We start from the raw sequence: 26,762 nt of genomic DNA on the forward strand, positions 1-26,762 counted from the left end.
AGGACATAACATATGGTTCGGTTCTTAAAGTGTTTTCCACACAGTAATAAAGCAAGTTTTCAAGCAGTTCTCCCATATGTAGGTAGGCAAAGCCATTGTTTATGAATTGCCTGCGGCCCCCTCTGAAGCTGAAGATTTAGAAGCCTCTTAGACCCAGCTATCAGGGTCAGGTACACCCCATTGGCACTCACCCATGGATCATGCAGAAGGAAACGCTACCACAATCGAAGGATGTTTGTTAAGACAAGGAGAAGTCCAGACTCTGGAAATTTAGAACTCCAGAGCAGATCTTAAGTCTCATGCCAATCCCACTCGAGAACGCAAACCGAGTTTACAGTGTGACTACAGCAAGAGCAGTGTCAGGTGGGAGGGAAACGCTTATCACCCAGCATTTATCATGAATCTTTCTGGCCTGGAAATACCCTGTTCTCACGTCTCCCAGGCACTGCTGGCTTCACCCAGCATGAAATCACCACTAACACTGCCTGTCTCTAACAGTAGTTTACTTCACTCCAAGGTGCAATCAATTTTTGTTTTAGTCCAACTTGCACATTCCTACTGGTTGTCTTTAGGCTCTCCTATCCTCATGACATCAACAAGAGACTCTCTTGCTATTATTAGCCAACAAAGTTTTCAAAGAACTGTGTCTGGGGAAGGCAATTCCTGTCTGAGAACATAAGAAGCCACTTTTTTCTCTGGCTGCTTCACTACAATTTCCATCAAATCCTGTTCAGCTTCCCAAGCAAATGTACTTCTTCCTGTTCACCTCCTGCCTGTTCACCTCCTGCCTGCTCTGCCTCCCCTCCACCTCAGTACTGCATAGCTCAGGGCATCTCTTAATTCCCTTTCCACCATTGCAAATTACAAACAAATTATGTGCTTTCTACCAACACAGAAAGATAAACACATTTTATGCTCTGTTTTTTCCATGCTTTGCTAAATACACCTCTACCATTGCTCCTAGCAGTCTATATTGCAAGAGGAGCGGCAGGGAAAAAAACTAACCATTCTTTTACCAAATTCCTCAGGATAACGATTTGTTCTTCCAAAACATTTCCTGTGTTTTGAGAATTTTCCACATTTCAGGGGAAGGTAAATAAATCCTGCAACTCACATGAGTGTTCTATTTTTGACAGTTCTCAAGGATATCAGATTAATGGACAACGTTCAGTATCATGAAAATACTGTGCAAGAAAAGGAAAAACCCATGCTCCCTGGGAAAATGCGCAGCGATTAAGTGTTCCAGCTTGAAATGTATTTTGCTGCTCTCCTGCTGGCTCTTTGCCTGCCTTCATGTGGGGAGAAAGGATAAGGTGTGAAGCCAGATCAAGCTTCCTCTTTTGTCTCCAGCAGGACAAGCCACAACCAATGCAAGAATACTGTGAATAAGCCCTGCATATAGACGCTTTTCAAGGAAGCAGGACAGGCAGTCCCAGTGGAAGGTGAGCTCATACTTAAGCTTGGCTGGCCGAATGCCCATTTTCTCCAGAAGTGTTAGCAGTCCAGGGATATAGCTGTAGTTGAAGCCATATGGACCTTCCCCTACTTCCCAAAATTCTTCTTCATTAGACCTATCACTAAAGTAACACAAAAACATTTATCCCATTTGTAACAGCTACAAATAACATGTTCCACCATCCACAGTTAAACTCAAGAAAAGTCATATATAATTTTAATACTGCTCCTTCATCATGAGGAAATGCTCTCTGCTCACAGAATGCAAACTCCCAGAACTTGTCATGTTTGTCCAGTTTTCACTCGTAGCTACTTAATGCTAGTCCAACATCTGTATGTCACATTCTTTCCTTAAAAGCGTGAGTGCTTTTCAAAGCCTGCCATGTGCCAGAGTTTTATCAGTTATTGCTAGTTGTTAGAAGACACTTTTTTCTCTCCTTGTTTTTGGAATGTCATCTCTGTAAGTGACCTAAGATGGTGCTGCGGAGGCAAACACTGCCATGATCTGGCTATACTGCAGTAGCTCACTGGAAAGATGACATTTACTGAGGGCATCCTATCATCCCAGTTAAAAGGACACCATTGTACAGCAAAAGTGTGCCACACCAGTCAAAACCAATCTTACCAGCAAGAGAAAACGAGGGTTAAGAGTGTGTTTACTTGAAAGCACACACTAGCAGTAACAGAGTAAAGACACAAAAAAATAATCCAAACTTTAAACTTTCAGTAAATAACAAATTATCCCCCTCAGCTGCCCCAATATTTCAGGCACCTTCTCCTAAATCAAGCCAGTCTCCCTCTGCATCCTGAAGACAGCTTGTAGCTTCTTCAGTCTGAGATGCACTGGCCTCCACCTCTCCACTTTCCACTGAGCCCTCTCAGGGGAGTGGAAAGGTCTAGAGCAAAACCCATGACATTTCTTTTAACTACATCCAACTCTAAAATGCCTTCAACCCTCTGACTTCTGATAACTGCGTGATGGGGTTCTCTGTAATGCTGCAGGGATGAAGTCAGTCTGGCCTCCCCAAGGTTTTGTAATTGATATTTTTACTATGCTTTTTAATAACCACATTCCTGGTCTCAGCATCTCTTGCAGTCGCGCGAAGAAATTGTGGTAAAACTTTATATATTGTATTAGGAGGAACATTAAATTAACATTTCATTATAGGAACTGCTGGAGACAAGTCATTTGCCCAGATGAACCATTCTTTTTCCTCAATCTGTGGATCCTTATGTCCGAAAAAGCAAACAGAGGATTCAGATATACAAAGCACCTGAACAGGTTAATGTAGCAACAGGTGCAAAGGAAAGGTGTCCGTAAGAGTCCTAGTGAACACAAAGACACTGGTGAATTAGCCTGAGATATTTCTTTTTAAATAGCCAATTGTGAGTGAATTGGTGACGACTCAATGAAAACGACCCTCTAGTCTCCCTATGAAAAGTCAAGCACCCAGTAGTCAGGATTGCCCCAACAGAAACTCAGTTGGATAGCTTCTTCCCAGGATTAGCAATTCATTCTCTGCTAGAGAGAAAAGGAGAGAAAGGACAGTGAAAGAGGACTAAAATATCAACATTTTATTCTACATGCCTACTACACCATCCCCAGGACCTTCACTTCAGAGACAAGGGAAATAAAATGTGAATCAAAATTACTTATCCTGCTAAATTACAACAGTACTTTGCACAGGCCCTCCTAATCATATACTTCCTGAGATGGATCTTTCTGCTAGCTAGCCTGCCAGAACAAGGGTCGTAAATGCCTTCTGATCCTGCTGCCACATAGGTGTAAAAGAGGAAGGCCCATCACCCAAGAAACCATTTTCTGTTACCTGGGTGGTTATAAACGTCTCCAGTCATAGAATCATAGTATCATAGAATATGCTGAGTTGGAAGGGACCCATCAGGATCATGGAGACCAACTCCTGGCCCCGCACAGGTCACCTCAAGAATCACACCATGTACCTGAGAGTGTTGTCCAAACACTTCTTGAACTCAGAAAGGCTTGGTGCTGTGACCACTTCCCTGGGGAGCCTGTTGCACTGCTCAACTACCCTCTAGGTGAAAAAATTTTTCCTGATATCTAACCTAAACTTCCCCTGACTCAGTTTCACGCTGTTTACTCAAGTCCTGTCATTGGTCACAAGAGAGAAGAGATCAGTACCTACCTCTCTTTTTCCTCTTGTGAGGATGTTGAAGACCACAATGAGGTCTCCCAACCAAGTGACGTCAGAGCCACTCCTCATACGGCTTCCCCTTACATCCTTCCTAGCCTTGCAAAAGTGAAAGTATTACCAAGTTTAAAGTTGCAGTTTAAATTTGCCCCCTACGTGGTGACTTTAGTGGCATATGAATGCTGACCAGCTGACCCATGCTACTGACCAGCCACCACCTCGTAAGTCAAGCCCTCTACGCAGTGACCCACTCATCTCCCACACTCTTGTCACCTTGCACATCAAATTAGCCAAAGGGAATGTATGTCAAGCACGGATAATCCTTCAGCAAAGTTGTTTCATCCTGTTAACTGCTGCAAGGAGGTATAGAGGCTGCAGCAGCCACTTGGGAGTCCGCTGTGTGTGAAAAGATATTTCAAAGCCCTTTACACATTGTGAGCTAATGACTGGTGATTTCATTTATCTTAATTCTGATAATAAATAACAACTCCAACTTAGCACTTGCAGATGACTGGACTCCAACTCAATACTGCCTTTTTTAACTCCCCAGCAGAGCACAACTGTTCAGTTTTCATTCCTTTTTATTCTCCTATAATTTTTATTAGGCTGAAACCCAAAAGCCATATGTTAATGCCTGTTACTCCAGTATTGCCAGTTTTTAATCAATCTATATATGCAAAAGTTTAAAAACTGCAGTGTCACCAGAAATCAAATCCAACAGTTTTACCCTGCCGACCTGAGTTTCATTACCAGAGAAAATTATGATGGGGAAGAGCCGAAAGCAGAGAACAGAAGCACTAGTAAAAGGTCTCACTCACACAAATACACACACGGTAATACCACCAGCTTGGAAGTCAGCTCATACACAAAAAAAGGTCAAGTACTTTCAGGTTCTGGGAAATTATATTTAAATTGGTGTTTCACTGCACGCAGAAACAGAGCTGCTGGAATCTCTGAATATGGCTCTTATTAAATGTCTGTTATTAATTGTCCAGTTAGTCATAGTTGGCTATTTCTCTGCTTAGGAGCTGCTGAAGTCAGGGACAGCCTGTCGGGCTGTTGTAGCACTTCAGAGTGTCTTTCTACTGGTAAGTTATCTTCGCATGGGGTAACTACTCCTTCTTTATCACTAAATTAAATATCACTTTCTGCAGCTCCCTGTACTGCTGGGAAAGGCCTTTCAGCCAGGCTGGGTGGCCAGCAAGGCTCAACCTCTCTACTCCCCGCACAGCTCAGCGTCGCCCCACAGGTGGCTTCAGCAGGCCAGGGGGGATAATTTGGTGCCTGTTTCCACTGCCACTTGGTAATGATCTTCTGCGCACCTTGGTGCAAAACATCCCCTGGCTCAAGCTGAGCCCACCAAGGCACCGCTGCGGTGAACCCACCAAGTCCCAGCAGGGTCAAGGTCACCCATCTTAACAGGTCACCCTTCACCCAATAATTTTCAGCTCTCTGAGACTCTTTAGGGTCTCTTTACATAATTCACCACTCCAAACACAAAGCCAATTTTTTTTTCCTTTTTTTTTTTTTTTTTTTTTTTCAAAGTGACCACTTAAAAGGGGCCGTGACCGGGGAGGGGAGCGGGGCGCCCTCCCCCCCGATGCCACCAGGTGGCGCTGGGCAAACAGCGCGGAGCCCCCTGCTCGGCCGGCAGGGCGGGGACACGCACCCGAGGGGCGAGGGGACACCCGGGGCGTGGGGACCCCAGAAAGGACGAGCGAAAGAAGGAATTAAAATAAATAAATAAATAAATAAATAAATAAATAAATGGATAAATAAAGCCATCTCTCCTTGCCCGTGCCCCCAAGCCCCCCCCCCCCCCCTTCCCCCGTCATATTCCTTTTCTGCAATATGGCAAAGCAACCCCATTTAGGCTTAAATTTTCCATTCGGCCTCCAAGCCATTATGCAAGATGTTATGGTGAAGCCTGCCAGTATTTGCTCTTGAATATCAAAACAGTAAGTTACAAATGCAGGAGGCTCAATCTGTTCCTGAGTTAACACCGCCGAAATGAGCCTAATTAAACCAGGAAATCGTGGATCGTGTGGGATTACATGAAAAACATCTTTGTTTTTCAAAATTTTGAGATAGCACATAATGATCTCCAAAGACAGCAGTCTACTGTTTTGACAGCACTCTACCGATAGGTGACAAAATTATGCAGTGGACATAATTAGTTCCTCATTTTTCCCACCCAACCCAGCTCACAGATTCCATTTTTACAAACAAAGTTATCTTAATTTTATCAGGGAAAACCACATTCTTTTAAATATTTGTAACTTTTTAAGTTCAGCGTTGTTTAATTCAGATAAAAGCAGGAGACATCAAGTCTAAATGAAATTGGAATTAAAAGGACTAGAACAAACTTCTTCCCTAGGGCCAGGGTTTCAAAGCCAGTGCTGTCAAGACTTTCTCGCTTGAGAATAAGGTGGTGGTATTCAGCACGGAACTGAAAGCCAAAACTAAGAGCACAATCACAAGCTATCATATTTGAAACATTTCATCCTTTTTCTTTTCATTGCTTTGCTTTCTGCATCGAAATGTTGAAGCCCTGAATCCTAAAAAAACTCCACCAACTTCATTTCTTTCAACAGACTGGAAAGAAGCATCTAGATAATATTTCATAGGGTGACACATCCTCATTCTGGTGTTATGGCTGTTGAAGACCAATTGTCACACTCCTATGCATTTTCAACGTATTGATGCTGATTTATTAAGCCTGTAGTTTTGAAAGCTATTGTAGAAGACTAAATTTTATCCAAACTACTATTCAGCACTGGGGAAATGGGGAAGCAGAGTTTAATACATTTGATATTACACACTACCCAGAGATTGTGTGCTTAAATAATTTTTTATTAATATTAAATTGCTGTTTATTCTGTAGTTGAACCACAAATATGCTTGTTGGCATGTGGGCATGTGTGGTATGCTACATTTTATTTTAGTTTGCCTTCTGTGGGCACGTCATCCCTAGGAGAAAGTCTTCTATCTGATCAAAGTTGATAGGAACTTCAAATGAGATTTTAGAATTATCTTTGTGATACTGACTTAAAGCTCCTACTCCCATCATGGCTGGTTTACTTTGCTTGCAAGAGCACAAATACCTTATAAATCCTGTACAACAGAAACCACGAATTCTTTTTTTGCCTTTGCTTTCAACTGCCCACTTCCAGGATACATCTTAGGCATGCTTACCTAATTTAATAGACATAAGTATTTAGAAAAAGATAGACTTCAAAATGAAGGAGAGATGAAGGATTTTGTTGAGTGCTGGAAATTGCAGATTTTAATCTCTGCATCATTTGAAAACCCCTGGGCTTTCACGGGCAAGCTGGCACCTTTCCTTTCTGTAGCAGCTCCAGGGTGCCAGCAAATTTCAGCTGTGCTTGCTTCTCTGGAGCACCGTGCACTTCACACATTGATTTGCAACCACTACATTAGGAAAGAGAAAATTATTCCCTAAGCATGACTTCGCTCCCCTCCGCTATACCTTGTCTCATAAGGGGAAGGGAGCATCCTCTCTGTTTGGAGCCCATTGCCCTACACGAAAAATCAGACAAGGAATCAAAAATTTATTATTATGATCAGAGTATACCAGGCTACTCGCTCAAGTCTGAAGAGCAGTATCAGGGAACAAGCAAGTCAAATCCAAGTCTAGTTTGGGAACTTTGCCACCTTCTCTTTCCATAAGTTTGAAGAAAGTCTGAAATAAAGGATTTCCCAAAGACTGTCAAGAAAGTGAGGCAGATGGATAAGATATTTAGAAATAGAAACAGGCACTCATTATGAAAACTGCAAAAAGTACCTTAGGTCATTATTAGATATATTAGTAGTATCTTTATTAGCCTCCTATCTGATTCAGAGAAACACTGAAACATACTGTTCTCAGGAGGTCAACAGCAAAGGTGGTAGGTACACAGATTGATGATATTTCTGTTGATGTACAAGCATGTTTCTTCTCCCTCCATCCCCTCAGTTCTCAAACTAGACTGTAACTTACTCCTCATTTTATATAATTACTTGCTGTTACCCCTGCTGTGCTGAACATTCAGGAAGCGAGAATGTGTCCTCCAAATGCCACAAATGCTAAAGCTTCAAATGATGCCCATTTTGAATATGGAGTAAAACCCCACAGCCCATACTTCAGGAGGCAGAGCTATTACTGTTGACCGCAAGGAATGTAACACCACCACAGGGAAAGAAAATGCCTCCCTGGCTCAGCTTCCACAAGGTGTCAACTTTTATGGGTCCTGCTCCCATTTAGCTACTTTATAAAATGCTCACCAATTTAGAATCAGGCTCAGTCAAAAAGACAAAGTCACAGTAGCAGATGCTGTGCAAGTACTAGTGATAGGAGATTTTACATGTGCATGTCAACTACAAAGAGCAGTGGAGAGCAGAAGATATAAAAGCATAGGATTTTCCATCCCTGCACAGTCCCAGACATACCCATACTTGCTTAAGTGCAGCACAAAAAAACCTAGATGCGAGAGTGTCAGGGAGGAATGGTAATTGCAGTAACCTTGGGGAATTGAAAAAACTGACCTCAAAAGACAGAGAGCAGGGCAGTTCAGCTGTCTACTGAAAGAATAAATAGGACATCAGCAACTAAGATTGCTAGGAAGAATTGCTATTCAGCTGCATTCAGGAGAAGGAAGTTATGCTGCCACTAGGAGAGGGGGCATTGAACAGACTGAGCACTGAAAAGCACAAAATCCTTACACTACTTGAAATGAATTCTTTTCTCGTAGATTATCTCATTTTCAAAATTTTGTTGTGCCTGTTGAATATTTGGGTGCAAGGTAGAGGATGGTAAAAGGAACAAGACTCTCCTCATTGTTATGAGGAGAGCCAGCTGAGGCTGGCTCCTTTTTTTCCTGTGAAGAAAGAAACTATTGGCAAGGGCACATCAGCTGCTGTCCTACTCTCAGAAAATTCCCAGTGCTATGTTCTGGAGAAGGAAAAGAAAAAAGGGAAAAGAAACCATACAAAGCATGCAAGCTACTCAAATCCTTTTGGGCTCCAATGCCCCAAACATGAGATCTGAGCTTGCTGGAAATCTTGACTTTCAATTGCATTGACTCTGACACCCAAGTAGGGGTGATAAAGAAATTTCCATGCCAATGATTTTAGCAGAAAATACTGAGTCATGCCACTAAACTCCAGCTTAAAAAAAATAAATAAAACAAACACACACACACACACATCTGCTTTCTGTAGAAAATATCGATGCTTAGTTACAAAGTTTCTGGCAGAGAGCTGAAAACTTGGGTTTTCAATGAGCCTTGGAATTGTCAAGTTTAATGGTGTTCTAGTCATGTTTGGGACAGAAGTTTAGGTACCGTGGGAGCAGAACTTTCTGGAAGAAAGCTAAGCCATTCAGGCAATTTCTATTACTAGAGTTTCCTTATTCAGCAACCCCACAGTGGAAGCTGGGTGCTTACGTCCCACTGCTGACTCTATTCAGATTGATGTAGCCACAGCAGAGTGCCAAGGATGCTATGATAGTTTGGCACCTAGTCAAATTTTATTTCTGACAGGTTAAACTGGAATAAGTAAATCACTGTCATGTCTCACAGCACTTTTTCTTTCCTTTTCTGTTTCCCATGTCTATTTTGACAGCCTATCCTGCACTCAGCCTAAAAGGATAAGCTGTATAAAATAGTTATAGCCTGTCAAAATCCTGAAAATAATCTGCTGGATATCATTTTCCTCCCCTTGACTATCCAATGTGTTTGTCTCTCATCATTAAATAATGCAACAAAAGCAGTAAGTATGCTTGCTAACATTTAAAAAGTTGATGGAATCCAAGGAGCTTTGGCTAGCCTTTCCACATGACTGGTTTGTTTTAAGAAATGTTAATTTATCACATATCCCAGATGGAAAATAGTTTACCAGGTAGAGTTGGAAACTTATTCCCTTATCAACATAAAATGTTTCAAGAGCAGAAAACAAAAACAGTGCCGTAGGATGCAGTAGAAAGAGCAAGGAGAATTTAGGCAGAGTGATAGTAAGTCAAAATGGAATTTGGCAACCACACTAGAGCTCAACAGCAATTCAAACTTAATGATCCCAAGTTTTGCTTTACATCTGCTATGAAATACGTTAAACATGAACAAAGTGAACAACAGAACATGAGTAACTAAAAATATTTAATACTACAATACCCAAAGTGATACAAGGTCAGACTTAAGAGAGAGGAGTGGAAAAGCTTCATCTTCAAAGCCAGGTTGCATAAGGCCTTGAGCAACCTGGTCTAGTGGGAGATGTCCCTACCCATGGCAGTGGGGGTTGGGACTGGATGATCTTTAAAGTCCATTCAAACCCCTTAACATTCTATAATTCTATGACAAAACAAAACTGAAACAATGTAACAATGTATTGTCTCTAATATTTTATTTTTATTTTTTGATTTTCAAAATCGGAAAGAGGAAAACAAGTAGGTGTTACGCAGTTCATTAAGCTCTCATGTAAATTCATTTAGCAGGATTGTGTCTAATACACCAACTTGCCTAAGGACACAGAGGGCTGTGTGCAAGTTTAAAATCATTAACTACTGTTATCTGATAACAAGCCCCAAACCTGTGACATCCAAGTTTATTAAAACTGAAAGGGTGACAAACATGAAATCCAAGCACTCCTATTCTTCTCAGCCTTTCCTTCATTGTAGCACCAGCCAGAAGGGTTTTGGACTATCCATAAAACGTTTGGCAAACAAAGACCCTGTTAATTGACAAGCTATTGCTTTTACTGCTTCCTACCACAACTTGTGGGAATCTTTTAGACCCAAATCAATTCTGCACACAAGCGTTCCCACGAGATGCCACACACATTCCCATTTAAAGCCACTTACGAGAAGTGCTACAGCCATCTCTGGTAAAACCTTTGTCTTCGCTGGCACTTCTGAAAACACGCGCAACCCTTTCATCCCCTGCTGGCCAGCAGGTTCTTTTTTTGCTTGTTTGTTTGCTTATTTACCAGGTTCTTTGTTTTCTGCCATCTTACTGCTTTGCTTTTCCTCTAAGACAGATCCCTGCCTTTGCTAGGAGCGACTTACAGCAGAGATGTTTGCAATCTTCACTGCACCCCAGTGCCAATAAAAAACAGTCAGAAGCTGCCTATTAACAGCTCTCCTTTACTGTTAAAGCTCTGAGTACTTAATTCTTCTTTGTCAATAAGAACAATTAAACTCAGCCTGTTAATTAGGAAGAGTTTAACAAGGCAGGGGATAGATACCTTACAGCGTAAGCCATTCCTTTGCTCTCAGGAACGACAGCAACCTGCACTGGTGGTATAAGCCCTTATTATCATCATTTAAAAGTGGTCAGCCTTCATTACTGTTCTCTTGATATGCTTTAGGAGTGAAAAATCCATCCTGCTCTGTGTATTCATTTCCTTTAGATGACAAGAAGTCCTGGACATTTTTCCTCTGTACTGCAAGAGGTTGTTCATGCAATGCACAGTTCCAGGGCGTTGTTAATCAGCATTCACTTGGGCCCTTCAGGTACACAGGAAGCTTTAAGTCTTTCACGGCTTCCAGTATCACTTAATTCACTAATTACCATAATATCGTCTTGGATCATAAAACTGCAAAGACAGTCTCTGTCTAAACAAGAGCCTTATAAAGGCAGAGCTCCTTCCTCCAATTCCTCAGTGTTTCTACCCTCCTGCTCCAGCAGGAAAAATTCTCCGCAGAAATCTGTCAAATCAGACTTTCATCTTTCTTCACATTCTCCTTTCGTACTCTTTTCTCTTAGGGACAGAAATACATGTCCTTAGGACATAAAGCACAACAGGTACTCATCTTTGACTGCTGCTGATACATGCCATCTCAGAAATAATAACTGGATAGTGCTACCTATGTGAAATGAAGGAGAAGAAGGAAGAGCAGCTGGAACCCCTCTGACTGCACACCGAGAGGAACATGGAACATGCTGCAGCATGGAAGGTAAATTTGAGCTGAATTCTGCAGGGTACGAAGGGCAAGCAAAAGGCTCTGAAAAAGGAAGGGATACAAGAAAGATGCTGCTTTTCTGGGCCCATGATCCTTAAAGAATAATCTAGACTTTCACAGAGCTGCTCCATATCTCTATTCCCCTCAAAATGTGCCCAAACTGGGCACAGTCTCTAGCTGCACAGAAAGACTCATTTGATTCACACCAAAATTAAAAGTATGATGAAGAGTTTCTGCAGCCTGACCTGGGAATACACTTGGACTAGGTGGGCTAGGAAGCTCTGCAGGTAGGAGAGATGTAGGACAAAATTCAAACATCCACGGAGGGAGAAAATGAGACCTTGCCACAGAAAAATGCTTTCTAATGCCTGAGATTTTAAGTGCTTATGAATATGAATAATTTACACTGAATAATTACACTGAATTATGTCCACTTGCACTGCTATGCCACAGTTTACTTCTATTTCAGAAAAATTGCTATTAATTTAATATTAAATATTAACATTTAATTAATATTTAATATTAATATTAAAGTTTTTAACTTTACTCCATTACTTTTATTAAAATTATTTTTTTATCTTTTTGTCAGACACATTTTTTGAGAGAAATCAAAAGAAAGATTAAAAATGGCTATGCATTTCAATGAAATAAGAGAAAAAAAAACACTGTTTTTAAACATTCTTTTTTAATGCCCAAACTATTTTCTTTAAACTTTGATCTTCAAAAAATTAAGGGAATTTAATATTTCAGACATGGAACATGTAGTGTACAATCCCCGTGGAAGTAGGTATACTTTTTGAAGCCTGAAGAAAATCAGATTTTAAAAAAAAAAGTAACAGGAGACTGTCTATGGCTCCATGCAGCTTTATTTTTCTTGCTAAAGTTCAGTATATACCAAGTCCTTGGCTACCTGTGCAGCCATACTTCACATACCTGGAAGATTGGGGTTTTATTAGGCTATTGAGAAAGTCAAACTTTCTAACATTGCAAAAAGTCTGCACACAAACTTCTAGGTGGTTCCCAGAGACACAGTGAGTAACCCTTACTTACTGGTCTTCATTTGCATCCACCCATAGGCCAACCACTTCTACTAATGTCTCTAAGTTTGAGGATGTGAACACTCCTCCTAGCAAAAGATCAACTCTTTGCTTTTTCACCCCTACACACAACTCCTTAGTCCCTGAATGGGGGCAGACAGTGTCTGCTGGAGTTTGGAGCTGAATCAAAGCAGCTGAAGTACAGGGAAATTTGGGAAGATCAGCATTTGGCTCTGCACTGAGGATGGAAATTTGAATTTGAATTATCCTCAGCCTTTACTGAGGATACATTTAACTGCATGCTCCTCTGAATTTCCCAGTAGACTGGTGTTCCTCCCCCACAGTCTACTGTGATGGGAATGTATTCCAGCAGCTCCCAATACCAGTTAAAGCCAGGCCTTTAAAGCAGTATCAGGGTACTTAATTACCCAGCTGACTGCAGGGGCAGGATCAGTCTTGGCTATCTTCAGCCATCTCTGAGGCCAGGGAGCTGGGTAGGCTCCCTCTCTAGTTAGTGGAGAAAGATAAGCATCTGCATAGAGTAATCCATCCCACCTCTTTCTCTCTCTCTCTCTCTATCTCTCTCCATTAACTGAAGAGGAGTTCAGATAAGTAGTTCAAATCAGATACATTACTTCTGAATAGCTGGAGCTAGAGAAGATGAATTCCACTCTCAACATACAAAACACATATGTAGTTTTTCATTACTTATCACAGTTTAAACGCCTGTTACTCATTGATTTAGAAACAGATTTTCCTTGCTGCAATTCCCTTTCCTTTGTGCAAAACTTTCGTTATTCAGTTTTTGCACCCTAACACTCAGGAATATAAGCGACAAGACGTTTCTTGCACGCACACACCCACAAGTGCAATGGCAGACAGTAGCTGTGTGCGTCCCGAGTCCCCCTGAGCAGCGGTGTAAAAGCCTCCGATGGTGCAAAGGAGATTGAGCAGAAGCTGCTTTTCGATTCAGCTCTCCAAGGGCCCCAAATCACCATGCTCTGCTTCCAGCCATTTGGGTTTCGCTTGTTCCAAATCATTTTGGAAGAGTAGCTAAGAGCCCAGCATTGCTTTCGTGAAACAATGCCGTTTGGGGACCAAACGCGCATAACCACCCTGCCAATGGTTGTCCCCATGATCTGCTTCCCTGAAGGACAGACACACGATGCCACCTTTCCCACTCCCAGCTCTCAGCCATCTCAGCAATGCCGTAATCCAGCCTCCAATCATTTCCCACGCAGGTCCGCTTCCCTCCTCCCCGCAGGGGTGTGGAGGAAGGCATGTCCTGGGCCGTGGCGTCTCCATAGTGCTGCGCGCTCTCAGCATGGTGGTACCTCGTACCGCCGCATGCCTCGCATGCCGAAACGCGCAGCGCCCATGCTCTGGGTAACAGTGCTGTGAGTCAAAAGGGGCTAGTTATGAGTTTGGATACTACCATTTAGAGATAAGCTTCTCCATGGTTACCGCTCTCACACAAGGTCACTTTCCTGCCAAACCTCCTCTCCTCCCTCCCTGGCTCTCTCTCCTTCCCCTCCACTTTTTTTTTTTTTTTCCAAATGTGCTAGATCAAAAGAGAAAATGAAAACATTTACGACAATCACAGTCTGACTATTTTAATGCAGGCTGTAGGAAAGGAAACATGTAAGCCAAGTGCTCTTACTGTGCAAGCAGAAACACACTCTCAACCTCATAAAAGTAGTATCTGAGAAATAACACTTGATTAAAGCAGCCAGTCCTTCATTTAAGTAGGTGCTTATGGTAGGGAAAATAGCCAAGGTTTCTCTAGAACAGGCTGCTGTCCTATCACGAAATGCAGGAACAGGCCAGACAGCTGAATTACTGCAAGACAGCTGGGTTTCAGCCGAGGTGCGAGGAGATCCCTATTATCCCATCCACCTTTTCTACACAAATGCCTCTCCCCAGAGAAACTGAGTCATTAAAAGCCAGCTCGTTCACTCCTGACAGGCAATATGCATTGAGTGAGAGGTGATACATTCTCATTTTCAGCAAGAAATCTTAGTCACCCCAAGGAGCAGCTCGCTTAGGAGAGTGGTAATGGAATACAGGGCCTTTCATCTCCGCCTCGTTGCTGCAAGCACAGCCTGAATCAGTAACAACCCAAAAGTTATTAGTTAATGGCTTGTTTCAGTGACCTCCATGAAATGAGTTTGGTCTGGTTTTCAGTAGACAATAACTAGAACTACAATTGGTGTTAAACAGAAACTATATTAATGAGTTAAGTGCCTGGTGGGTAAGGACTGAGTGAATTGCCCAGGCATGGCTGTGCCATTGTTTCTCTAACCTTTGGGGCCATGGAGCACATAGGAAGCTCTGCAACTGACCAGCCTGCTTCACCAAGGCAAGGATCCCCAACTCCCAAGATCCCCATCTTGTCCTCAATTGCATAAAAAATGTGTCTTAAAAACAAACAATGAACCCCCCCCCCAACATCTTAACAATCATTTCATGTTCTTTAGGAGCTCAATAGTATCTACTAGGCACCACTTTGAGCTGAAAATACCAGAAACTTGAACAACACAAGAGTTTTCCAAAGATGGGGCCCAACAGTCAAGGCCTCCTGACATGTACTGATTTTTGAGTGCATCATTTTGCAAAAATAAAATTCGGGTTTTTTAAGTAATTCCTTATTTTAATACATTTAGCGAGTGCAGATCAATGCTACATCTCTCCAGGAAACAAATAACAGCCACCCCTCTTTACTTTCTTCCTATTCAATGCTGTCTGCAGTCCCAAGTCACAACTACCCCTTGGAAAGTGATGGCCTATGGAGCCCAGAATAATCCACCATTAGAAAAGTTTACTCCCGAGTAAAATGCAAAATTTACTCTAAAGTGAAAGGGGTTGGAATCCTTACACACACACATCCTCAAAATACATTAGCAGTAATTTGTGTTACTTCCTCTTCCACATTTCCATGAAAGACTTGCTAAATAGTTACAATCTGAAATCCCAGAAGAAATCTAATTTGGGGTGAGGAGCTTCCTTTCATGTGGACAACTTACAGCCCATCACCCACAAGCCTGCTCCCATCACATGACTAGATAGGTATCTTTAAATAAGGCATCCATCCACCAACTGCTTAGATAAGAGATTCACTGGAGACCCATTCCAAAAGAGAATGGATGCAAAGCAGGCAGCAAACCACTATCACAAGCCCTAAGGATGCTCCCATTATTTACTTCAAATTTAATTCTATAGGCTCAAATTCTGAAGGAAACTGGCAAGAGGGTAAAAAAAAGGCTTTGCAAAGAGAGGGATGGGAGGTCTGGTGTGGCTCACGCATAGATGGCATTTCTTTGGTTGTCAGTAAGATTCAAAATGAGAGCTGGACATTTTATACAGACGTCATTAACATCCAAAACAATCATGCTGTCTTTCTTGGAAGTTAAGCCTCTTGCTTGAGGCTTTAAATGTCTTTCAGTAGCTGATGTGTTTCCTTTCCTAACATAGCTGATACTAGTAACTGTCAAGGTAAGATCCTCAGGTGGGACCCTATGTTCCTATATTTCTTTATATTGTTCTCCCTAAAGATCTCCCACCCTCCATGCTCTTCTCAGCACAGTTGCTTTTGATATTTAGAGAACAAAGGAAAGTTGATCAAGGAGATGTTGGCACACCAGTAACTGGGCAATAGGCAATATCTGTACAGTACTTATGAATGAGCAAAGCACAACCTAAAAAGAATTGAGCATTTCTCCACAAACTTCTCAACCACTCAGACCTGCCTTCCCCTGGGGAACATAACTAAGGAAAGCCGGAGCTGCTCTACAGCTGAACTGAAGTGAGAGGGGGATCCACAAGGTACAGAGGGAGCAATGGTTCTCAGCCTGGGACAGAAGGTATTTGGCAGAGCAGGAGCCCAGGGTGTATATCACTGTGACATGAGTGGCGGCATATTTTCATTATTACAGGATTAAAATTAAAAAAAAAAAAATTACCTGAACACCCTAATCTCCATAGGAACAGTAATGATATAATGTGAATTAATTTTGCAGATTACCAGCATTTTTTTTCCCCACAAAACAGCCTAAGTTCTCTGTAGCAGCTTCATTAAATGTGTGCCTATGTATAAATATATACTAATTTTTGAAGTCCATCTTTCCTCCTTTTTTTATTTTATTTTCATGATGCAGGAGAACCATGTCTGGTACTGACAAATCTCTCAGCATTCTACTGAAATGTAAAGTTCCCCAGCCTTGCATATTCTGCTGATAACCAGCCCACAAACTGCAACAAAAGCAGTGATCTGAACTTTGCATTTTACTTGCCTCACAGATTACAGCAATGAAGTCAAAGTTATTTACCCCAACTCATACAGCATTATCTCTTAACTTAATGGAAGTGAAAAAGAAGCCTGTGCTCTTTATCCAAAGGATGCAGTTATTACTTCCTCTCTATATTGTTGCTAATCAAGAATAAAATCCAGGATGCTTTTCATTAAGCATCAAGCCAAAAAATCCAGCTTTTTGTCTCCTCCTGCATGATCCCATCACAGAAAAAGCACCACTAATTCAACAGATCAGCCCTTTCCCAAATATCTTGCTTCATCTGCATACAGTGTAAGGTCACAAAAAAGATTATAAACTCAGATTGTGAGCAATACCATGTATTAGTGCCACGAATTCTTTAATATAAACCCAAATTCCAAGAGAAGAATGCACAATAGTGTTGAATTCCTTATATTTTTTGCTTTGTTATGGCAATAATAATGTGCCTTTTGAAGTTCAGACAGGGAGATACAATGCCAAAAGGCAAATACTTACAATACAAGAGCACTTGGTACATTTATTTCCTTGAGGCCTAAATTCTTCTCCTTCATTGTAAAGTCTCCCTTCAAATACACAACCTGGAAAACAGCATTTGAATAAGTTTAGCTCAAGGTAGCATGCTGCCTTTTCTCTATAACACACCCCACTGCAGAGCAATATGAAAAACAAATCATACCATCCTCCCTAATACAGTATCACAGAATCACAGAATCATACAGGTTAGAAAAGACCTCCAAGATCATCAAGTCCAACCTTTGTCTGGTCACTACCTTGTCAACTAGACCATGGCACTAAGTGCCATATCCAGTCGTTTCTTGAACACCTCCACAGATGGTGACCCCACTACCTCCCTGGGAAGTCCATTCCAATGTTTAACAACCCTTTCCATGAAGAGATTCCTCCTGATGTCTAGCCTGAACCCTTCCTGGTGCAGCTTGAGGCTATATCTTCTTGTCCTGTCTCTAGTTTCCTGGGAGGAGAAACCAGCCCTCACCTTATTACAACCTCCTTTCAGATGGTTGTAGAGAGCGAATCACTTCAGAAGAATACAAGTCACTTCAGAAGCCTTAACAAATCCTTAAAAATCCCTAAATGTCTTTTTTGGGGGGAAAGAAAAAATCGTTCTATAACAGAGAAATTTGCACCAATGAAGTAGAGGCTAGGTCAAGTCTTCCATCAGAAGTGGTTTTAAAACACTTTTTTAAGCCGTTCGCTTTTTACTAACTTATTCTTACTCCCTGGGTTTATATTAGATGTTGGCAGATATTACAACTAATCAAAATATAATAAAACCATTAGATCACAACTAGAGTAGTGTTTGCCTACAAAACTTCTGTTAAAATCAAATCAGCCTCAAAAAAACATGGTAATTTGCCTCTGTGCTTCACAAAGGCAACCCACTCCCATTCCCCTTCAAAAAGTGAATCTCTTTTTTTTAGGATTACTCTTATACTTTCCCTCTAACAAAATCATGGTCATCAGCCAGGCAAACCCAGCTGACAGACCCTCTGAAAAATTACATGAATACATCTGTGGATATTGCCACAGGCTATTGCCTATGTATCCCCTAGTTTGCATGTCCTCTACTAAAAAGTATTAAGCAGGCTCTTCTTGTGTCATTTTGTGCATTGCAAGTCGCCAGCCCACATTTTAGTAACTGGTTAGATACAGCAGAGAAGTTAGAGGCAGCCTCGCAGGTAACAATGGGTATCATTAGAAATACAGTTGCACATGTAGAACAGCATTTTCCCATAAAATCTCACCTGGACACACAGGACAACACATTCCCCTGAGTCTGGAAGGGTTTTTGCAATGAACAACACACTGTACTTCTGACTCCACTATCACTCCTTCCTGTAAAACATGCAGATCAGACACATTCATTGTTAGCACTGTGGTTGCTTGAACAAGCAAAAAAATCCCATTTACTAGCAGTACAATTAAAGCCCAGCACACGCTGCAAAGCACTGGATTTCAGAACATCTTTTTCTCTGTACCTGCTGCCTGGTATCATGATTTGGGTTAATCCACAGTCAAAAGATCCACTTGAGTCTCCCTGACTCCAGACACAGGATTTGCCTTAAAATGCATCAGGTAAGAAATCTAGCATCCTCTTAGGAAAAGGAATCCTGCTTTATCAGGAATCCTTAACCTCAGTAATTGCCATGCAGCTCTCGTGAAAACAGGCCAGACACAAGGCATTCTCCTCCCTCTCCCATTGGATGAAAATAGACTTAGAAAGCAGATAAAAGCATCTTGTTCTGTAGAGGGGAGACACTTATCTTTGATGTTTTGCCTGATAAGTATTAGTAAATTAACATTTCCTGTACTTATTCCAGAAGTCAAGAGTCCTCCTGAACAAATCTGAGTGTGAGGTTCTGTGCCCAAAAGGCTGTTACCTTTTTTTTTTCTGCTTGCAGTTTTGCTGTTGGAAGCAAGGGAAAACTTTTTCAAATGCGTGGATCTAGGGTAAACAGGACCACCCAGTTTTGCATTTAGACACTGAAACAGGCAATAAAGAACTGATACTTTCATGCAGCATATCTAAATTCACATAGTGAGTATCTTTTCATGAAGTGCAAGGATACGGAATACTGCTGCTCCAACTTCAGTCTTCTCAGTGTACTCATCTTTAAAAATGCAGGTGGGTTTCACAGAGCAGAAGTATTACAGAACAAGAGAAAACCATGAGACTCTGTTCTGTTAGTAGAAGTTCTTCATACTCATTCATCTTTCCTCCTTCTAACTGCCTTTCTTAGTAGCTGCCTAAGTATTATTATTAAAACCAGTTCAAATTGTCATCAAAATGGCAGACCTATTCACAGAGAGAAACTAAAATTGCCGACATAATTACTTCGTTTGAACCTGAAAATCAATAATCTTGAAAATGTTATGGTTGCAGATAGGTAAGCTACCAAAAATACCACCGTGTTAACAGTGCAGGAGCCCAGGAAATGAAGATCTGGTTGTGGGTTTCTCTTAAAAAACATCCCAGGTAAAACCCAGGGATGCATACACACAGAAGTGTCCAATTACTAAAATAATTTGTATCTCACAAAAGGCTTAGCATGCTGGAAAAAAAAAAAGACTTATTTCAAGGTCAAGATAGAAGGAAATGGCATGGCTGTGTACCTCTCCTTCAGTAATGTTTGGGTATGAGGGTACTCAAGTCATTTAAAACCTATCTTTCTGAATGTTTGGTTATAGCTGGCCACATCTGAGTGGATTTAAATTAGTTTAAATTCAAAGTCCATATTGTGCTGTGGGTAGAAAATATTTCAGGTTATTTGGACTGGATAAATGAAGGCTCAGAATTTCCTGGGAAAAGCTTACAACTCAATTAGCACAATGTTTATGACATCCTTACCTGGCACTGGTATGTAACACAGGGATTGCTAGGGAGGTGCCATTTCATAGAGCTGTTGTACGTACGTCCTTCAAAACTGCAATCTAGAGGAAGAGACAGAAGCACATCAGTTCCGCTGAATGCAATCTTGTGGGAGGCTGCTGATGAGGATCATAGAGCAGCATCCTAAACGTAACCCCTGCTCTCCCCTGGGTTAACAGAAGAGGTGGAGATGAGAGCTGGGACTAACAATAAGGATCGTGTCCTGGGAGAGTGGCAGCAGTGCTTCCCTGAACATCTGCTGCTGATGTATGACTGGCCAAACTCCTTACTAACTCTCACTGCTCAAGACAAACCAAAATCAGTGACAATTTACTTAAAAACGAAGGTTAGTGTTTATTGTGCAGTCCATTCTTGAACTACTCAGTCACTCATGCACTTGAACAGCGAGAGGGAGGAGAGAGGGTAAAAGAAGAGCTGGAAAAAGCATTCATTATCCAGCTTGGCGATGTTAGCTTCATCCATTAACCAAAGCCCTTATGAGAGCTCTTCAGCAAGTGCAGCTCAGCATGGATGAACTGACATTGGCAGAGCTACCTCTGTTCTATGCCTTTTCACTTTCATGACAGAAGGGATCACCATCCATATAAACTAAAAGCAGTGGAGGCATTTTGGAGTCCCATAGGGCTTGACTTTATATGTCTTTGTATGCTGTATGACAACTTTGTTAACAGAAAACAGGTTCGCTTGCCCCTGCACTGGATCAGCCTACATTTTTTTGTGCAAAATGAAGTTTCATAGAGCCATTTGGAAAACAAACAAACACCAAAACAAACATTAATTTTCACATTTTTATTACATGTTCCTACCAGTGTCCCTTCCCACTCTTTTGCTGTTTTCTGGTATTTTGCAAAAGAGAAAACCAAAAAAGAACAAAAAGAAAATAAAATAACTCTCCAGAGAAGCAAAACTAGAAAATACTTATAAAGTAGAAATAAAATATTTAGTTTTTTAAAAGTTATCTTATTAAAGCAAAATTGTTTCAATTAGAAAAATTCTTTGGAGACGAAGAATGTTTCAGAGAAAAATTTTACAAGCAACACATACCCCATTTTCTGTGAAAAAATGCCCATTTTCCATTTAGTTTTTTTTCCATTTTAGGTTTTTTTACTAGTGTATTTTACTCAAAATTATCTCGATCAAAGAGCCCATGAAATCCACAGGATTCTTGCCAAAGACTTTGTATGAAACACAGACATGTACAGGGAGTCATAGAATCACAAAACTACAGTCAGTCAAACGATGCCCATGGCACCATTCTCTTGCCACATCCTACCTTAGCAACTACTCTAAGTCATTCTCTGCTGTGTTGCTGCACTGTCCTGCTTTGGGCTACATTTTACATCCTTCGGAAAATAAAGGCAATTTATCAGCCCTACACCAGTAAATCTTTCAGGCCACTATATAAGGAAACTCAGAGGTCACAGCTCTGAAGTGAGGAGGAACTTAAAATCCCTATAAAATCATTCTGAATTCAACACAAAATTTAAAGGAAACACGATACATAAAGATCATTTGCAAATGTGTTCACTGCCTCTAGTTAAGATCCTATACAACACAAGAGTTGTACTTCAGTATTTGCAGTATATAGAAAATTTTTTTCCAGGCTAAATACAGAGCAACACAGGAGAAATTTGTAGATGCTGAGGCTATTTCATTTACCCAAGCTGAAAGACGTATGTTTTAAAAAGAGTTGATCAGTAGTCTGAGAGTTGGCTATGATTTCATCTTTGACAAATACTAGAAGGTACAAGGTATACACACGAATCTTGTATTTTTTAAGTAGCAAAGCCCCTATGACGTGATTTGTTCAGATTCTTAGTGTATCAAATACAGCTCTCTGAGCTCTCACACATGCAGGCCAACATGTCAAGAGAGAAGCATGAAGCCCTATACTCCTCTTACATGTTTTGAAGTCCCGTTCTGAAAAACACTGAGTTAATCTAAAAGCACAGTCTCGCTTGCTGCTTGCTACAAACACTGATGAATGCAGAGCCGGTTCAATGTGTTTTAACATCCTCAAGTTCCAGAAGCCTAGGTCATACTGATCCCAATCCAAGAAACAGTTTACAAGTGTGCAGGACACTCAAGATGGAACAAGCTGCGTTGTTAAATATCCATGTGCATGTTTTACCAGAACCAAGATCAAGGGCCAGGCTGGAAACCAGCAACTGCAAAATACCTTGCATATCTGCTCAGCAATTATGTTTTTTTATTTAAAATGTTTCCTCTATAAGAAAGCTAATGATCCTGGGCTAATCTGCATGTACAGATGTGATATTAAACTGAAACTTTCAGTTCCAGGATTAGTCTGGTCAACAAAGCATGAAGGTGGTGTGTCCATACAGTCCGCACTGCTCTTGCCTGAAGTGCATATCCAAGCTATGCTATAAAATCCTCTGCCCTGCAGCACAAGCCATTGTCCCTATGGAAAGCAGAAAAGGAATGGCACACCATATGTAACCATGGCAGGTAGAGCTTGCAGGCAGCAAAAGGGAAATTTAGAAATGAAGATCAGGACGGAAAAGTCTGCAGAAACATTGGAGATACTAAGATTGCTCTTCAGCTTTGGCATGGGTCAGCAGGTTGAATAAGGGAGACAGAGCAGCACCCATCCAACGCCAATGCAAGGCATGGTGGGAGCTGGATTTCAGCAGATGCTCAGTTGAGGAAAACAGCATGATGGAAGGGGAGACTTTGCCAGTAACACAAGCAGTCTTAGTGAGAGATGGGGGAAAGCTGAATGTCAAGCAAAACTGAAAAGGGTAAGAAAGGAGTGCTTTACAATCTCTGGGTGACACTTTAACCTGTCTCTGACCAGAGGTGTGCCCTGACACTCTGCCCTTTGGATGCCCTAGAGCTACACCCACCACTCACTCTTCAAAAGGAAAAAGAAACAAAGCCCACATACCAGCTAGTTTTTCTCAACCTCACTTTCAATGTACAAATCTCTCAGCTGACACCTGCAAACATACAGCCGGACTTTCCCAGCCCCACTACTCATGGCATGGAAATTTCCGAGCCTCACTTAAATTCAACTGAGTGAAACCTGCCTCATTCTATGTGCCAGCTCAGTCAAGCCATTCTGGCTCATCCATGGTTAAAGGTCCCTCATCTTTGCCTTGGAAAGTAGCAGTCACTGAGTACTTCGTGTTCAAAGGCATCAGCAAAGTCCCTGATGTCAATTTCCAAAACAGAATATGATGGAACATACTTCAAGTTCCTAAAAGTCTTTTTAAAGTGCTTTTTATTCCCTCAAAGCCCCTTGGAAATATTAGCACGTTAACTTACTGTCTCCATCCACCATTTGAAAGCGCAAGCAGAAGAAAAGAATAAATTAAGAAAGATCAGAGCTTAGGACGATCACTTAAATGCCATCCCCTTACTTCTGCCCGAATACCTAATTAAAACAAAACTTTTTAAAAAAAGGGCCACAGAAGAGGTTTTCAAGAAGGTAACTCAAAAAGCCTGAGAATGCTCAATGGAGTATGTGAAAAGTAACAGATTTGACATTAATAAGTAAATTTGATCCTGAGTCATATACCCTACCCTATAAGGAAAACCTTTAGGATTCCACATATGGAAGGAAGTTAAATATCAATGGTCTACATCTATTTTAAAAGAGCTAAGGCGATTCATATCAGTGGAGGAGTGTGTCCTGATTTTTTAGTCTTTCCTGCTTCTTTATTTAAGAATAGTTGGTGTTTTATTAATGTAAAATATTAACTTTCAGCTAGTTGCAGGTTTTGTTGCCATTACCTCCTTCAATCCAAATATTTCAGATAAGTCATGGATAAACATGCAAGTCTAAAGTGGCTTATCTGAATCAAACCAAACCACTGAATACTTTGAAGTTTGCATACACAGTGGAAACTACTGTTAATTACTTTCTAGTCACCTCCTAAAGGCAAAATGATCCTCTAGACTTGAGTCCTTCCAGCATGAAAAAAAATTATGCTAAAATAGTTAAATAACTTCTAATTTGCTTATTTAGCAACTTTGTTTCAATGTTACGCATGCCCTACTTGGGCACCTTAGTTCCAAACATCATAAACCAACCTTTGGCCAATTTAATTCAAAAGAACAATTTAATTCCAAAACAAAAATCCTCACATAAAATTGGGCTGGAATAACAAAAGAGGCAAATTATAGCAGATTTTGTTATTGGCACGTAGACAAGTTGATGATCAGGAAGCCATTTGTCTTTCCAAATCCTGCAATTCTGATAAATGACCCTTTTTTCTTCTTCCCCAGACACCCCAGCACATAGCACCATCATGAAGATAGGGAAATTGACTGTAAGAGACAGTTTAGTAGTGCTAAAGCTCAACCAGTGTCCTCAGCAGTTCATTAAAAACAACGCTTTATTACTCAATTTGACATTGCCTAATAAGATTCCAGAAGAGACTTGTGCTTATTTTAGGCTAATGAGAATTTTATAGACAAGTCATTTCCTTATTCTCCCAAGAGAAAGTGATAGATTGGTGCACAATAGACTAGCTCCCCATCCCTCATTTCTTCAGCATCTTTCTTCTCCTATTAAGTCTTTTTTTGCTTTCCCTCCACTTTCTATTTAAAAAAGTAACCTCTCTATTGGCATGGAAAATAAACATTAGGAAAAAGAAAACAGTCAGAAGACATGTTTTATTTAGTGTTTGATAAATTATTCCTCAGGGAGGTATCCAGGCATGCTAACACTAAATACCAGATCTAGCCAAACAAAAAACAACTAAAACCCCCCCGCCCCCCAAAAAAAACTTGCACATTCTGCAGTATTTCCCTGGCATGAAATCTGTTGGCCACAATGAAAGAATTGTGAATCACACATACACCTATTATAAAATATATTTTCATATTTCTTAGTGATGGTAAAGCCATTGACAGCTACCAGAAAATTAAACTTCCTTTTGAGTAACCCTGGTCTTCATTTGTCAACACAGAAGCATGAAAATGTATACAAAACCTCCCATGCTTATCAAGACCAGCTCTAAACAGTGAAAATCCAACTCTTTCCTCTGTGACTGAGTACGAGCAAACCTATTTGCAGCTGAGCCATCACAACTACAATACCCAAGGGATGCAAGGCACAGGGACCATATAAAGGGTGCACAACACAGCAGAATAAAGTGGCCATGGGGGTGAGCTGTTCTGGTTCACAGGCATATGATGCAAAGCTGAGAAAATAGCAGCAGAAACAAACACATCAACTCCTCCCAGTGCTGTTTTTGCTCCCTGCACCCCGCTGGAACTGAATTTCACCTTCCCAAATGTCTTACGTTCCATGAATGTATGTATAGGGTGAAAAAAGTCACTCTGCAGGGTTCCGAAGAACCCAGTGATCCAAAATGCCACATAGTTAGAGCTGCCATTGAATCTTGAGCTGACACTTAATGTGCTTGCCAAGCCTGGCAGCTGGAGAACTGTTATCTCTCATGGTTATGAGCTTTTTCACGAATGATGTTGCTTGGTGGCACAACTATTTGCCATTTACACCCAGTTTCCTCATACCAGCAAAATCATTCATGATCAGCACAGCTTGCAGCTTCAAAGTCAAATACTGAAAGAAATTCTTATTCCAGTATTACATGTCCTAAAACATTTATCATGTTGTTCCAGAGAAACATAGCATTTAAAAACATTAAAATAAAAATCTGGGTAACTGATATTTGACTGCAAAAGTATTTATGACAACACGACAAAACAGTTCATTAGAAGTTTCTTACATAAATGGAAAATTATATTCAGCAAGGGAATATCCAAAATTCTAGGTGCTACTGAACACAATAGGATACACCAGACATTCAAGGGATATCAAAAGTATATGCAAGACCTTTGCAAGAAGAGTCAACTCAAAGGAAGAATGGAGAGATAGAGACCTTTTCTTAGGCATAACCATAAGTAATTAAAACCAGCATCAGGATTATACTGGGTGGTACTGTCCCTGATGGCTATGTGTCACTGCTTCAAAATCTCTGCCTTTGCTTGAAATACAAAGCTAAAAACTGAATGAATGCTGACACGAACCTGTACTTCCAGCCTCAAGAAAAAGGCCTCCTGATTTGGAGCTGGAACACATTACCAAGAGGCTCAGAAGCAGTGGGAAAGACCAATAGAAGAGTTAAGACATCTTTTCCCTTAACCAGTCTCTGGAAGATGCCAGGACTAGATTATTCAGGTGAAGGTGAAAAAGACCTTTTAGGAAAATATCTATATTGTCTTCCCATCCGATCCCATCCCCCTCCATCCATGTTATCATCCCTTGTCTCTGAGAGCTTGCCTTAAAGCATGCAAGGGCGGGCTGCAAGTTAGAGGGCCCCACACAAAGGTCCCCCGTCAGTCTTACAGCAGCACACCAAACTGGTATTGGCATCTCATACTAGGGGTGTCCACAGTGAACAAAGTGACAAATGTATATATGGATCCTCCAGGGCATTAGTAGAGTAACCAGAA

The 26,762-nt window shown here is 41.0% G+C and overlaps 1 protein-coding gene across 4 annotated transcripts in view; it reads right to left on the bottom strand.

Annotated features, from left to right (window-relative positions):
- Window positions 1–26,762, bottom strand: part of BMPER (BMP binding endothelial regulator) — a 147,702-nt gene that overhangs the window by 91,572 nt on the left and 29,368 nt on the right. For all 4 annotated transcript variants that reach the window (XM_064670428.1, XM_064670414.1, XM_064670407.1 and 1 more), the window contains 3 exons: window positions 20,274–20,356; window positions 18,670–18,760; window positions 17,402–17,484 (listed from right to left, as the gene is read on the bottom strand). In XM_064670428.1, coding sequence (XP_064526498.1) covers window positions 17,402–17,484; window positions 18,670–18,760; window positions 20,274–20,321 — 222 coding nt within the window. In that variant the 5' untranslated portion in view covers window positions 20,322–20,356. The remainder of the gene's footprint in view (window positions 1–17,401; window positions 17,485–18,669; window positions 18,761–20,273; window positions 20,357–26,762) is intronic.

The sequence above is a fragment of the Pseudopipra pipra genome, chromosome 1 (genome assembly GCF_036250125.1).
Source record: "Pseudopipra pipra isolate bDixPip1 chromosome 1, bDixPip1.hap1, whole genome shotgun sequence".
Taxonomy (NCBI): domain Eukaryota; kingdom Metazoa; phylum Chordata; class Aves; order Passeriformes; family Pipridae; genus Pseudopipra; species Pseudopipra pipra.